The 14,934-nt window shown below is 42.4% G+C and overlaps 1 protein-coding gene across 1 annotated transcript in view; it reads right to left on the reverse strand.

Moving 5' to 3' along the window:
• LOC306891544 (uncharacterized protein) overlaps nt 1-14,934 on the reverse strand; it is a 53,483-nt gene that overhangs the window by 23,372 nt on the left and 15,177 nt on the right. The window contains exons 5-6 of the mRNA XM_079451904.1: nt 3,612-3,824; nt 3,456-3,539 (exon numbers count right to left, since the gene is read on the reverse strand). Coding sequence (XP_079308030.1) covers nt 3,456-3,539; nt 3,612-3,824 — 297 coding nt within the window. The remainder of the gene's footprint in view (nt 1-3,455; nt 3,540-3,611; nt 3,825-14,934) is intronic.

Raw genomic sequence — 14,934 nt, forward strand, 5'->3', positions numbered from 1 at the left:
TTGTGAAGCCACAACACGCACAACCTTGAGGCGGATGGGCTACAACATCAGAAGACCCCACCGGGTCCCACTCATCTCCACTACAAATAGGAAAAAGAGGCTACAGTTTGCACGAGCTCACCAAAATTGGACAGTTGAAGCCTCGAAAAATGTTGGTCTGATGAGTCTCGATTTCTGTTGAGACATTCAGATGGTAGAGTCAGAATTTGGCGTAAACAGAATGAGAAGATGGATCAATCATGCCTTGTTACCACTGTGAAGGCTGGTGGAGGTGTAATGGTGTGGGGGATGCTTTCTTGGCACACTTTAGGCCCCTTAGTGCCAATTGGGCATCATTTAAATGCCACAGTCTACCTGATCATTGTTTCTGACCATGTCCATCCCTTTATGACCACCATGTACCCATCCTCTGTTGGCCAACACCATGCGCTGTCTTTTCAGTCCTTATACGAGCAAACTGTTGAAGCCCTTGATTGGTTGTAAAAAAGTTCCATACCCTCGATTAGGAACGTATTAAACTGTGGTTAAGCTTTTATAATAAATGTATCTTTATTTAAGGAGAATCTCATTTCCACCACAGTGCAAACACAATGAAGATCAATATTACATATAATAAAACCATTTAACAGTCTTCATTTAACATATCACCAAGTAAAACAAAACAGTAAGCATTTCAAAAGCGCAACAGCACGTTTTAAGCAAATGCCGGCAGAACTGTCATGATCCTGCCTCTCCTTGTCTTGGTTTTCGAGTCTTGTGGCAGGATCATGTCAGTCCCATGTGTTTTGTGTGGAGAAAGAGCATTGTTTTGGTTTGAGAAGCCATGCTCTCTCTCCGGTGTCACGTCCTTTAGCCCCGCCCCCTTGTTTCCCTGTGCAGTCCATTAGTGTTAGTCTTGTCTCCAGCCCTGATCTTTCCCTTAGTGTTTCATCCTTGTCACCTGTGGCCACTCTCCCTGTGTCATCAGTCCTTGTTAGTGTTTTCCCTTTATCAAGCCCCAGTTTTCCCTCTGTCCCTGTTCGGTTCATTGTCATTTTGTCATTTTCGTACCTCCTCACGTCACCTTGTTGGATTATTCCTGTCTATGGATTATCGTGTTTGTTCCTGTTCTAAGTTTGTGGATTTTGTTGATTTATTATTCAAAGGACTTTGTTTGTTTTGTTCCCCATGTGGGAAGTTTTAGTTTACACTTTTTGTCTTGTTTTAGATCATGTTCTCCCCATCGAGGGTCTTTTGTTTAAATAAAGTTCTTGTTATTTAACTCTGCTGCCTGCGTTTGGGTTCTGTCCACACACCGTGACAGAATGAACCGACCACAGAGAACCCAGCAGGCAGCCAGGGACCGTGAGCAGTCCTCTGCCAGCCAGGACCACTAGCATTGGTGGCAGTCGACTGCTGACTTAATTCAGCGGGGCGATGGTCCTTTCCAGCCTCAGGGAGATAGATCCCTTAGTGAGTATGCTCAAGCGTCTGTGGCTAGACGGGGTTTTCTGCCAGAGACGCTCATGAATGCCTACTTCCTGGCGGGCCTCGTTAAGCCTCCACCGTTGGAGGAACGGGAGAGGCTGATCCGGGGGTCCTTTCAGCAACTGGTCAGCAGTCTTGCCTCCAGCTGCCCCTCGGCTGCACGCTCTCTCCTGCCTTCGATCCCAGAGAGTCGTTCCCTGAGGATTGGGGTTTTGGGCGTCACCACACACTCTGCTCCACCACCAGCTAGCCTCCGTGGTAGGCGTGGACGGAGGGAGTCGTGGGACTCCCCGTCCGACTCTTCCAGCACGGAGATAGTGGGGTCCCCCACCGCTACTCTGCAGCCGGCCACACGTCCTGTGAGCCGGTCGAAGAGGAAGAAGCAGAGGAGAGTGGCACCATCCTGTCCTGCCCAGCAGCCAGTATCCAGCCCTGCCCAGGTGTCAAGTCCGGTGGTCCCGTCAAGTCCGGTGGTCCCGTCAAGTCCGGTGGTCCCGTCAAGTCCGGTGGTCCCGTCAAGTCCTTCTCAGCCGGCGTCACAGCCGGCCCTCCAACCTACAACCCAGTCAGCCTTGCCCCAGCCGTTCCCTACTACGGCCGTCCTGTCATGCCCTACCCCTTCTAGTTCCTCCCACTCCGTGAAAGGTATCCCTACCATGCCCAGGCCTTCCTATCCCATCCCTCCGCCCAGCTCTAGGAAGCAGGGTCCTGTCCCTCCTAAGTCCCCACCCAGTTATGTTCCCAAGTTTTTCCCACCAATTCCGCCTCCCCCCTTCCCATTGATGTTTATTTTATTGTCCAACCCCAATCCCTTTTTAGTCATGTCAGCCCTGCCCCTAGTGTGTTCTGTTCTGTGTTTATGGTGTCTGTCCTCCTGTCTGTCAGTCTTGTCATGTTTAGTGTGATCTTGAAGAACTCCTGGAGGAGTTCTTTAAGGCGGGCGCTCTGTCATGATCCTGCCTCTCCTTGTCTTGGTTTTCGAGTCTTGTGGCAGGATCATGTCAGTCCCATGTGTTTTGTGTGGAGAAAGAGCATTGTTTTGGTTTGAGAAGCCATGCTATCTCTCCGGTGTCACGTCCTTTAGCCCCGCCCCCTTGTTTCCCTGTGCAGTCCATTAGTGTTAGTCTTGTCTCCAGCCCTGATCCATCTTTCCCTTAGTGTTTCAGTCCCCTCACCTGCCTCGTGCAATCCTCCTGTTAGCTTTCCCTTAGTGTTTCATCCTTGTCACCTGTGGCCACTCTCCCTGTGTCATCAGTCCTTGTTAGTGTTTTCCCTTTATCAAGCCCCAGTTTTCCCTCTGTCCCTGTTCGGTTCATTGTCATTTTGTCATTTTCGTACCTCCTCACGTCACCTTGTTGGATTATTCCTGTCTATGGATTATCGTGTTTGTTCCTGTTCTAAGTTTGTGGATTTTGTTGATTTATTATTCAAAGGACTTTGTTTGTTTTGTTCCCCATGTGGGAAGTTTTAGTTTACACTTTTTGTCTTGTTTTAGATCATGTTCTCCCCATCGAGGGTCTTTTGTTTAAATAAAGTTCTTGTTATTTAACTCTGCTGCCTGCGTTTGGGTTCTGTCCACACACCGTGACAAGAACCTGCTTTAATATATTATTTGTTTTTGAGGTATACAATTGGTTTAGATTTTAACATCATTTACACTAAAATAAAATATGCTACTTGTGCGTTAGTGAAAACCGTATATAGAGATCACATTGTTCACGTGTAACATTATGAGCATGGGTGGGCAGTTCGGAGCGTAGCCTCCTCGTTAGCGTGTCTGTCTTCTATGCCGGTGGACTGATATGACAATGAGTGTCAACTCGCACTGAGTGAAGATCTGTGAATAGACTGCCACTCAGTGTATTCGTCCATTCACTTGTAGAAAGAATGTGCTTCGTTTTTAAAGATGGAGCACATTTACAACGGTTGGGTCAAAGTGGGACTAAACCCACTGTTGGGTTATTGTGTGCTGTATGTGCATCCTATACCTGTGAAGTGGCTGATCTGAACATCACATCTTCTTCCTTTACTTCAGTCAATGTGATCTCTGTAAAAGACGAGCCGCTGCTTTTCTGTAAGAGATAACAGATTATAAGCACATAATATCAATCACATGATGCGATTACGAATGCTAACAGACGTACCATGTTGTCAGCTGAACATTGTGTATCCACAGATCTCTCCAGTTTCACATCATCTACTTCCTGCTCGGACCTGATCTCTTCTTGGTGAACACAATCAAAGTCGTTCTCCAAAACATCCACTTTTCTTTCACATGTGGCTTCCTCTGGTATCTCAGTCACTGAACGTTCATCTGTCATGAAGCCAGCAATCAACTCGTCCAGCTTCTTTTTAACCTAAGCGAAACAAAAATGGTAAAAACTATTTAGCATACATTTGACCTGTTTGCATCCACACTCTCACTCCTAGCTCTCCTTGGGACGCATCAACTTTTATTGTTGTTTTCACTGCCTATGTGTTTTGTCCGTGTTTGCATCTTTACAGAAGCCACTACAGTCTTTCCATTCAACAGCAGCAAGCGGTCTTGTTTGATTAACATTGACATTATAGGCTGTATTAACGGCACAAACCCTGAGGCCGAACCAATAATTTAACAAATACTGGATTTCCATTTACCTTCATTCACTGTTTGGATCAGAGGTGTTCAATCGTTTAAATGAGCATTTTTCATCAGGCTCATACATTTACTTTCAGCGACAGCAGATATTTCAGATCAGTCAGAGTGTAGTATATAGCAGGGCTTGAGGCAAAATTGATATTTCAGTTACGTACAGTATACCATGTGTGGAGAGCATTCACTCAACATCGTAATCTCATTTGGTGGAATTTAGAGGGTTGTGCATTTGAACTCATCAATTTATTTTATATTTGATTAATATTAATAAGATCTTAAATTAATATTTTGATTGTAGCCTATATTAATTGTACAAAATGTAATTAAAAATACTGAACGGCAATAGATTATTTGCAGAGGTCTACCGGATGTTAAGTTTGGGCCACATAACGTTTGCTTGTGTTGTTGCCGCTCAAACCTGTTGGTCTATGGGAGCAGGACAGACTGCCTTCAGCAACAAGGTTGAAGACCTAGGGTTCGCGTATTTACTAATGTCTCAACTATTCAAATATAAGTTACTCAAAGGCATTTGAAGATAAACATTAACTGGGTTTCCTTGATGACCTCAACTGCTATGGGGAGATCTTGCACATCATTTAAAATCTCTATTGTGCTCAAAAATGTTATACAGTATGTGGCAACTACAGTATTTCTGACTTACCTTGAAAATATGGATGTTGCTATGAGTGCAGTCTAGCACTTCAGATATTGTTTTCTTTTTTTCTTACAGCATCCTATTGAACATGATCTTATTGTTTGTGTTTTTTTGTATGTTTACATCAATATATTGTAAATGGTGTGCATCTGTATATGTACTGTATGTGGGTATATGGATGCTTGTATACAGTTAGATACATAAATATTTGGACAGAAGCACATTTTGGGTTATTTTAGCTGGGTATCAAAATGTATTCGAGTGACATTTTTATAATGGATATTGACTTAAAGTGCAGTGCACAACTTTCTTGAGAGTGTATTCACATCCAGATTAGTTGAAGGCTTTAGGAATTACAGCTCTTTAATATGAAGCTCCTCTCTTTTTCAAGGGACCAGAAGTAATTGCATAGTTGAATCAATAACTGTTTTATGGACAGGTATGGGCTTTTCCTTAAATAATTTCTTTATAAATTAAGCGTGTTAAAGGTCTGGAGTTGATTCTCATGTGATGTTTGTATTTGGATCATGGGGTTCTTCACTTGTCTTGACATTGTGAAGTTGTTTTTCTTTATCATGGAGAGGATAATGTCATCAGTGGTGGGTTTTTTTTCTCAGAATGTACCAAATTGTTGATTTTGTCCGCTCTTAATGTTCCAGGCATCTTTCTGATGGATTTGTTGTGTTTTTGAAATCTAACTGTGGTCTGTTTCAGTTGCATGGAGATCTCCCTGAACCCCATGATGTGGGTTCACAGCAACAGCTTCCAAATGCAAACACCACATGAGAATCAACTCCAGACCTTCAACGTGCTTCATTGCTGAAGAAATGATTTAAAGTCCTAATAAAGTGGCCATTGGCATGATACCGTTTGTCAACTGTCAAATACCGCTAGGGGCGGGGCCATGCATGCTCAGACAAGTTTCGTCATTGAGTAACCGTTTTAGGCCGCCCAGAAAATCCTGACCACAGAATTGGTGAAACTGTTAAACGGTTTAACTCCAGTGTCTTTGTAACATGTTTCAGCATTTATGATGTGTTTAGAAACAATTATCTGATTTCTCTTAGCGTCTGGTCGGACAAAAGGCCAACACATGGGATCGTAAAATGTAAATGGCCGAGCTATCACCTATCTGGACTGACCAGGGGACATTCCGACACTCTCCCTGAGCTTCAAAGGCATTCTCGGGGGGGTCCCGAATGCGTCCTAAGGTGACAAAAGCCATGTGGCACCAGGAACAGAGAGAGATTCAAAGTCTACCAAAGAATGTTTCTTTCTCCCCTCTTGCCACCTTAGAAAGGCTTAAAGTGTAAATAATTGTTTCTACCGTTTATGTTTGTTCCCATGATATGCTAGCCTAAGCATAATATCAAAGGCATAGGTGTTACACCGTAACTAGGCTCATAATGGTGTTCTTGTACAAATTATGGGTCAATGTTCTAATAACCCTATCATGTTTCATACATAAAGGTTCCCCTTTTCCTTCTTTAGATGATGGTGTATAGCACAGTAATGTATTGTATACCATACTCGTTTTATTTTCATCTAAGAATATTACAGCGCCAAAACTTCCAGGTGACCATAAATGCAAATGAGCTGTTGAGCCGGACAAAGGAACATTTCCCGCTCAAAAATCAGCTCACACTACATTGGATCGCCCACTCGGGAGGGGCGTGACACCCTCAGGGTTAAAACATCTGTGCACGGAAGAAAATGCGCTCGTTGCTGTTCCTTCAATATCTCGAGACCTGTCTCCTCCCTGGAGACAGCCCTTTTCCGGCAGTTTGCTTCGGCTAAGTTCGTACTTCCTTCGGCAGCCAATCCGGTTCTCAGGAAGAACCCAACGGACTCACCGCTCGCTTTAAACGCATCAGGACTTCCATCAGCGCAGACCAGAACATGTCCCAGCACATCTAAAAGCCAATGCAAGTATTTATAAATAGCTGCGCATAAGTTTTACCCCTTTCAATAAGGAGATTGTCCTTGATGGTTTATGCAAATGTGAATTGCTGATGTAATACTGCCACTCCTACTTTGTCTATTACTTTCATTCTTTACTGCTTTTACGTTCCATGGGTGTTTGTCTAATTGTTCATCATTGTTTAGTTAGTTGGTTTATTTCCCCTTTGTCTCGTGTTTATTAAAATCCCAAAAAGTACATTTGAACTGAATCTGTTATTTGCACCACATGCTCGAAGTCAATTAAACTAAGATATTAACGTTACCTACGCTTTAGTATATTACTATTTCAGTGATATAAACTGTACGAACCTAGGAAGTATTAATTTGTCCTGATCAGAAAATTAAGACTATTTAGACGTTCGTAAGGCAGTATTCCCTTTTTGAGAATTGAGTGGGAAGTCCATAACTTTAGTTTGCAGGACAAACGAAATAGTCAGATAACTTAAACAATTCTATAGAGGTTACTTGTACTAAATTAAACATTTTTCCTTATCGGGAAAATTGAGATTTAATATGAACGACCAGCAGATTATATTCATAAATCAATGAATATTCAATCCATTTGAGTTAGATTTTTCCCCAAGACTCATTGTCGCTACACTCTTTACCAAGTCATTAAGGAAAAGCCTATACATGTTAATTAAACAGTAGGTTCCTAAAGCCTTCAGCTAATCTGGATGTGAATACACTCTAAAGAAAGCTGAGAGTGTGCACTGCACTTTAAGACAATATTGAAGCAGGAAGTGAGGGTGGGGGTGTAATACAGTTCCCTTTCTGTCGGTCTCTCAACGTTGTGTCGAGACTGACAGAATGCGGTTTTACTTGAGAACCAGTCATCTCCGACTCTTTGAAAAGGCCAATGAACTTGGTGAAACTTCCTCACATGCTTCGCCGTGCTAAAGTAGTGGTCGTGGTAACGGTATTGCGGTCACACCGTTTGCTTCCTGCCCGGCAGCAGCTAAAAAGCCAGCTGTGGCGGCGAGCGGCGGTGGTGATATGGCGTTCGTGGCAGACGGGCTCGGTAGCTGTGACTTCCCTCGACTCTGGAGCGGCTAAGGGCTATGTCGGTATCCCAGGAAGAGCATGTTCTCGTGGCACAAGTGCACTTGTGTCCACAGACGTGCTACCTGGAGGCACCATCCAAGGCTCCCTTCCAAAGCGTGTTCGCACTCGCCATTACTGATGTTGAGGGCTTTCACTGTGGCGGGTCAGCTGACTCCACCCTTCACGGCATGGCCATCATGCAGAGCCACTAGGCTAAGATGTTGGAGTGGTTAGATGAGGGAAAACAGGACCCAGTGGTGATGCAGGGCCTACGCACCGCCACAGACCTAGCTCTCCGGGCGACCAAAGTGACGGCGCACACACTGGGTCTGACGAAGTCCACTCTTGTGGTCCAAGAGAGACACCTCTGGCTCAATTCTGTGCAGATGGGAGGCGTCGAGCGAGTCTGCTTTCCTGATGCACCCATCGCACAGCGTGGGCTGCTTGGGCGTCGAAGACTTTCGAGTCTTTTGACGAAATAGCAGACGGAGGCCATCAGCCTCTCCGCCGCGACCCTAAATTGTCAGGAACGCAGAAAGAGAACCCAAGTGCAGGCAGCGAAACGGGGTTTAAACAGGATTTTAATAAATAATAAACAGGAACAAAACAAAAAACCCACGAGGGGGTAAACAGGGAACACAATAAACTGAAGACTAACACTCGACAAGAACTACAACTCCAAAAACACCTAGACTAACAAAACACTCACACTGACTTGACTTGACTAGACTATCAATAACAATGACAAAGACTCCAAGACATGGCATGGCAAAAAGCATGAAACATGTACAACGAACGAGCACAAGACAATAGACAAGAGGGCATTAAATAGGGAGACTAACAAAGGAGATAACAATGGGCAGGTGTGGGTAATGAGACACAGGAGGAAAGCAATACTAGGAACGAGAGGGGCGGGGCCAATGACGAGACTGGAGAGAACACATATTATGTCCTGATTGACAATAATATGTTTCTCTCCACAAAAAACACGTGGGTCTGTCATGATTCTGCCCCTAGACCAGAAAACCAAGACAAGATTAGGCAGAATCATGACACTAAATACTAAATACAATTATTTTGAAGTCATGGTACTTGATGCATCAATACCTAATAAAAAGGAAAAAACATCTTTAAAATTGATTCTGGCTATTGTATATAGGCCTCCAGGGCACCACACAGATTTTATTAAAGAATTTGGTGGGTTCTTATCAGAACTAGTACTGTCTGCAGACAGAGTCCTTGTTGTTGGTGACTTTAACATTCATGTAGATAATGATACAGATGCTTTAGGAATGGCTTTTAAAGACACTCTTAACTCCATGGGCGATAGTCAACATGTGTCAGGACCTACTCACCTTCGTAATCATACTTTAGATTTAATACTGTCTCGGTATAAACGTGGACGACGTAAAAATCCTTCAGCAGAGCGAAGACATTTCGGATCATTATCTGGTATCATGCTTGCTTCAGTACCCAATGGTGGCAAATCAAACTCCAAGTTACAAATTTTGTAGAACAATAACTTCGACTACAAAAGATGCGTTTCTTGATAATTTGCCTGAATTGTCTCAAATCTCTAGCATGAGTAATAACGTTGAAGATCTTGACTTTACCATTGAAAATATGAATGCCACCTTCTCGGAAACGCTAGACATAGTTGCTCCTCTGCGCTTAAAGAAGATTAAAAATGACAGACCGACACCGTGGAATAACGAACACAATCCGCCTACCTTTCATCACTAATAGAAGAAAACCAGCATAACCCTAGGTTTTTATTTGATACAGTTGCTAAATTAACCAAAAATAAATCGTCAGCGACTTCTGATTCTGTATACCAGCATAGCAGTGATGATTTTATGAACTATTTCACAAATAAAATCCAGGATATTCGAGAAAAAATATAACTATGCAACCAGAAGTGAATCCCGCTGAACAAACGACTAACTACAGCGCCTCTAAGGAGAAATTACGTTTATTTTCTACTATAGATCACGATGAACTCTCTAAAATCATTAGATCATCTAAATCAACTGCATGCATGTTAGACCCTATACCTACAAATCTACTGAAAGAGATGCTCCCAGAAATTATAGATCCTCTACTTAGCATTATTAAATGATCTCTGACATTAGGCCATGTGCCTAAAGCAGTGGTTCTCAACAGGCGGCCTGCAGGCCGCATCAGGCCCGTTGCCCTTTAAAATGTGGCCCGTGGCAGCGCTGTTCAACGTATAACATCCTAGCATTGCGAGGGCAGACCGCTCCTGCTTTCGAGTTACTCTCACGGGACTTTGACGTCAGATGCGGATCCGTCTGCCCAGCGCAGCATAAAGTAAACGACCTTTAAGGAGGCATGAAAACTTTTTTATTTATTATAAAAAGTAGGCTGTTATCATGACTAAACAAAATAGTACACACATAACATTTATGACTCAATTAATTTTAATGTCATGTATATAATTGAATGCAACCTATCGCGAGACTAATCCGCCTAATCAGGCTAACTTATTAGCTATACTCACAGAACTTTTTAACTATTGGCTAATTTATGTGATGGCGACCAAACGAAGAAAGGTGGATGATGAAAACAGGACTTTTAACCCTGCGTGGGAATCTGACTTCGCTTTTATTAAGGTACAAGGCAAACCAATGTGTCTCATCTGCCAAAAGACGATTGCTGTATTAAAACGGGCTAATCTGCAAAGGCACCACGAACAGCTTCACCCCGAATTCAAGGATGCGTATCCCACTGACTGTAATCTCAGAAAACAGAAAATTAAGACTTTGCGAGAAAGCTTTCAGTCCCAACAATCCCTGTTTTGCAGTCATGTTAAATGCAGAGACAATGTTACTGAGGCATCGTTCAGAATCACCTGGAATATTGCAAAAGCAAAGAAACCAGCTACAGAAGGAGAATTTCTGAAAAATACACTTGTTGACTGCGCGGAATCACTGTTTTCGGATTTCAAGAACAAGGATGACATAATTAGACAAATTTCAAAGCTACAGTTGTCTGATTCAACAGTAACTAGGCGAGTCGAAGACATTACAGATGATCTCTTTTCACAGCTTTTAAAAGACATTGAAAGTGCCGAGTATTTTAGTTTGGCATTGGATGAATCCACTGACAGCACGGACATCGCGCAGCTTCTGGTCTGGGTACGTTTTCTCAAAGAGGAGAAACTTGCAGAAGAAATGTTGACTTTGCTACCATTAAAAGGCCAAACGCGAGGAGAGGACATTTACTCTGCGCTATAAGATTTTTTTCATGGTCCAGGCAAAAGCATTAACCTTAAAAAACTTGTTTCTGTTACTACCGATGGAGCTCCTTCAATGGTCGGAAAGGAGAAACGATTAATTGCATGCTCAGAAAGGATCCTGAAATCTCTGCATTATTTTCATATCATTGCATTCTGCATCAGGAGCAATTATGCAGCAAACTAAGAGGCGGAGCACTCAAAGAGACAATGGACAGTGCGGTAAGGATAGTGAACTTTATTCTTGCACACGCACTGAAACATAGACAGTTCCGATCGCTCGTGGAAGAGTGCGAGAGTGCATACGGTGACTTGACAATGCATGCGGATGTCCGATGGCTTAGTCGTGGAAAGGTGTTATGCCGCTTCATGCAATTGCTTCCTGCTGTGCGCTTGTTTTTGGAAGAGAAGGGTCAACATAATTTACTGTCTCTCTTAAATGATGACACATTCATTGAAAACGCTGCATTTTTGACAGATATAACGTGCCATTTGAATTCACTTAATCTCAAACTTCAAGGGAGGCAAAAAATTCTGCCGATGATGTTCAATGATGTATCCGCATTTGAAACAAAACTTGCTCAACAACTTAAGAAAGACGACTTGACACACTTTCCCGTTCTGCAGTCCGTTGCAAGACCATTGTCAGCCGCTGCTTACTGCGCATACCTCACTGAACTAAAAGAGCAGTTTTCCCGGCGATTCACAGACATTAAGGCCATGAAACCCATGCTGGCATTTACGGAAAATCCGTTTGCTTGTGACGTACTTTCTACTTCAGTGTTAGTCAGAGATCTTCAGTTCGGAGTCGAACGGGCTGTGTTTGAGGAGCAGCTAATTGAGTTGCAGCACAATACCATTCTCAAAGAAAGGCACAAGGAAGAAAGCGCCGACGCATTCTGGATATCTTTCGTTCCCAAGGACACATATCCTGCACTAATTCAGTGTGCTAAGAAAATCCTGACCTGCTTTGGATCTACATATGTTTGTGAGAGCTCCTTCGCTGCCATGGGTATAATTAAAACAAAGCACCGGTCCCGTCTAACTGATAGACATCTGACAGATTATCTGAGAGCAGCTATAAGTGAACAGGAACCAAATCTCAAAGTACTTGTGAAACGTATGCAGACTGAAATGTCTCACTAGTCAAATCCACAATGGCATCTTTTTCACCATACTGGGATAACACTTACTGTACACAGTTTTTTGATGTGTGAAATATAATTAGCATTTTATGTGTTTGAAAGTTTTGTGCAGTATTTTATAAATTAGTAATCATTAATGTAAACATCAGTCATGTTTTGTGCTTATTGATGAGGCTAAGAATTCATGTGTAAATATAGTTTTCTCATACTCTTTTACAATGCAATTCTGTCCTTCATCTCCAAAACCTGGTTTAAATGAATAAACATGTTCAAATCATATTAATATGAGCCAGTGGCCCTCTGTATCTCATGTGGTTGAAATTTGGCACTCCAGGCCCCTGAAGTTGAGTACCTCTGGCCTAAAGCATATAAGGTGGCTGTTATAAGGCCCCTTGTCAAAAAACCCCATCTGGACCCTGGAGAACTAGTTAACTACAGACCTATTTCGAATCTACCTTTATTATCTAAAGTTCTGGAAAAAGTAGTCTCAGCTCAAATATGTTCCTTCCTCCAAAGGAATGAGATTAATGAAGATATCCAGTCTGGATTTAGAGCACATAACAGTATGGAGACTGCTCTGATTAGAGTTACAAATGATCTGCTTATGGCGTCTGACCGAGTTTGTATCTCCTTATTGGTGCTGCTAGATCTTAGTGCTGCATTCGACACCATTGACCACAGCATTATCCTACATAGACTCGAAAATGATGTCGGTATTAAGGAAATAGCTTTGAAATGGCTTAGATCTTATTTATGCGACCGTTTTCAATATGTAGCAATAAACAATGAGGTATCACACAAATCACAAGTCAAGTACGATGTACCACAGGGCTCAGTCTTAGGGCCTATGCTCTTCGCATTATACATGCTACCTCTAGGAGATATAATAAAGCGACACAGAGTAAGCTTTCACTGTTATGCTGATGATACACAACTTTATATTTCCTCGAAGCCTCATGAAACACAGCAATTCCATCGAATAGTGGAATGGACAGTCGATATAAAAAAGTGGATGAGTAGCAATTTTTTATTACTGAACTCGGACAAAACTGAAGTGTTACTTATCGGACCGAAAACCGCCTTACGTAACAACCAAGAATATTGCTTAACTATTGATGGATGTTCCATAAAACCCTCATCTTCAGCTAAGAATCTTGGCTTTATATTCGATAGTACTCTGTCATTTGAGAACCAGGTCGCCAACACCTGTAAAATTGCGTTTTTCCATCTTAAAAATATATCTAAACTACGTCATATGCGGTCACCATCAGATGCAGAGAAGCTTATACATGCCTTTATGACATCAAGACTAGATTACTGTAATGCACTATTAGGTGGTTGCCCTGCAGGCCTATTACAAAAACTCCAACTGATCCAAAATGCGGCAGCTCAAGTTCTTACAAGTACAAAAAAGTATGAGCATATTAGCCCGGTTCTGTCAACCTTGCACTGGTTACCTGTAAAGCATCGCATAAACTTTAAAATCTTGCTTATTACCTATAAAGCCCTGCTTGGTTTAGCTCCTCACTACTTGGGGGAACTTCTCACGTATTATAGTCCATCACGTGCACTTCGCTCTCAGGCGTCCGGTCAGTTGGTAATACCTAGAATTTCAAAATCAAGTGCAGGCGGCAGATTCTTTTCCCATCTAGCGCCTAAACTTTGGAACAGTCTACCCTGCACTGTCCGGGAGGCAGACACACTCTGTCAGTTTAAATCTAGACTAAAGACGCATCTTTTTAATCTTGCATACACTACACTATCATAATATATATATTTCAAAGATCTAGGCTGCACTAGTTAGATCAACCGGAACCAGGGACACTTCCAATAACAACTGATGCATTTGTTGCATCAAAGAGTGCAGAACAGTACTCTACTCTCAGCCAGTCGTCTCATTGTTCCAAGGTTACCAGAGCGGGCAGGATGCAGGAACTGGAATCCCCTGGTTAGGCCTGGTTTCCCTCTGAGGTTTTTTTCTCCTCCAATGGAGTTTTGGGTTCCTCGCCACCGTTTGCATACTGTTTTGCACTGTTTGCCTGGCCGGGGGGTTGCTAGAATTTGATTTTATTATGTGCATTTTTTTAAGTCTTATTTATTTAACACTGCATATAGGAATTTAATGTGTGTCTGATATTTGACCTGTGTTTTGACTTCCATAACCTTTTATGTTTTACTTATAGTCAATGTTTTCTTGTACAGCTGCTTTGTAACAATGAAAATTGTAAAAAGCGCTATATACATAAAGCTGACTTGACTTGACCCGGCCCCCACTAGTGCCTAGTGAGAATGATCCGTCTCGGCTTCGCGATCTGTTGCCGTGCACTCGCCCAAGTCATGGGACATTCTCTATCCTCTATTGGTTAGGACTGGTTTCCCTCTGAGTTTTTTTTTCTACTCCAATGGAGTTTTGGGTTCTTCGCCACCGTTTGCATACTCTTTTGCACTGTTCGCTTGGCCGGGGGGGCTGCACAAATTTTAAAGTTTTATTTAATTGGTAGTCTTATTTAATTAACACTGCATATAGGAATTTATTGTGTGTCTGATATTTGACCTGTGTTTTGAATTCCATAACCTTTTATATTTTACTTATAGTCATTTTTTCTTGTACAGCTGCTTTGTAACAATGAAAATTGTAAAAAGCGCTATATAAATAAAGCTGACTTGACTTGACTTAATTAACACTGCATATAGGAATTTATAGTCTGTTTAATATTTGACCTGTGTTTCTCTCTCCTTATCTCGGTTGTGTGGTTCTCGGTGATGGCCC

The sequence above is a fragment of the Barbatula barbatula genome, assembly GCF_947034865.1.
Source record: "Barbatula barbatula genome assembly, chromosome: 3".
Taxonomy (NCBI): Eukaryota; Metazoa; Chordata; class Actinopteri; order Cypriniformes; family Nemacheilidae; genus Barbatula; species Barbatula barbatula.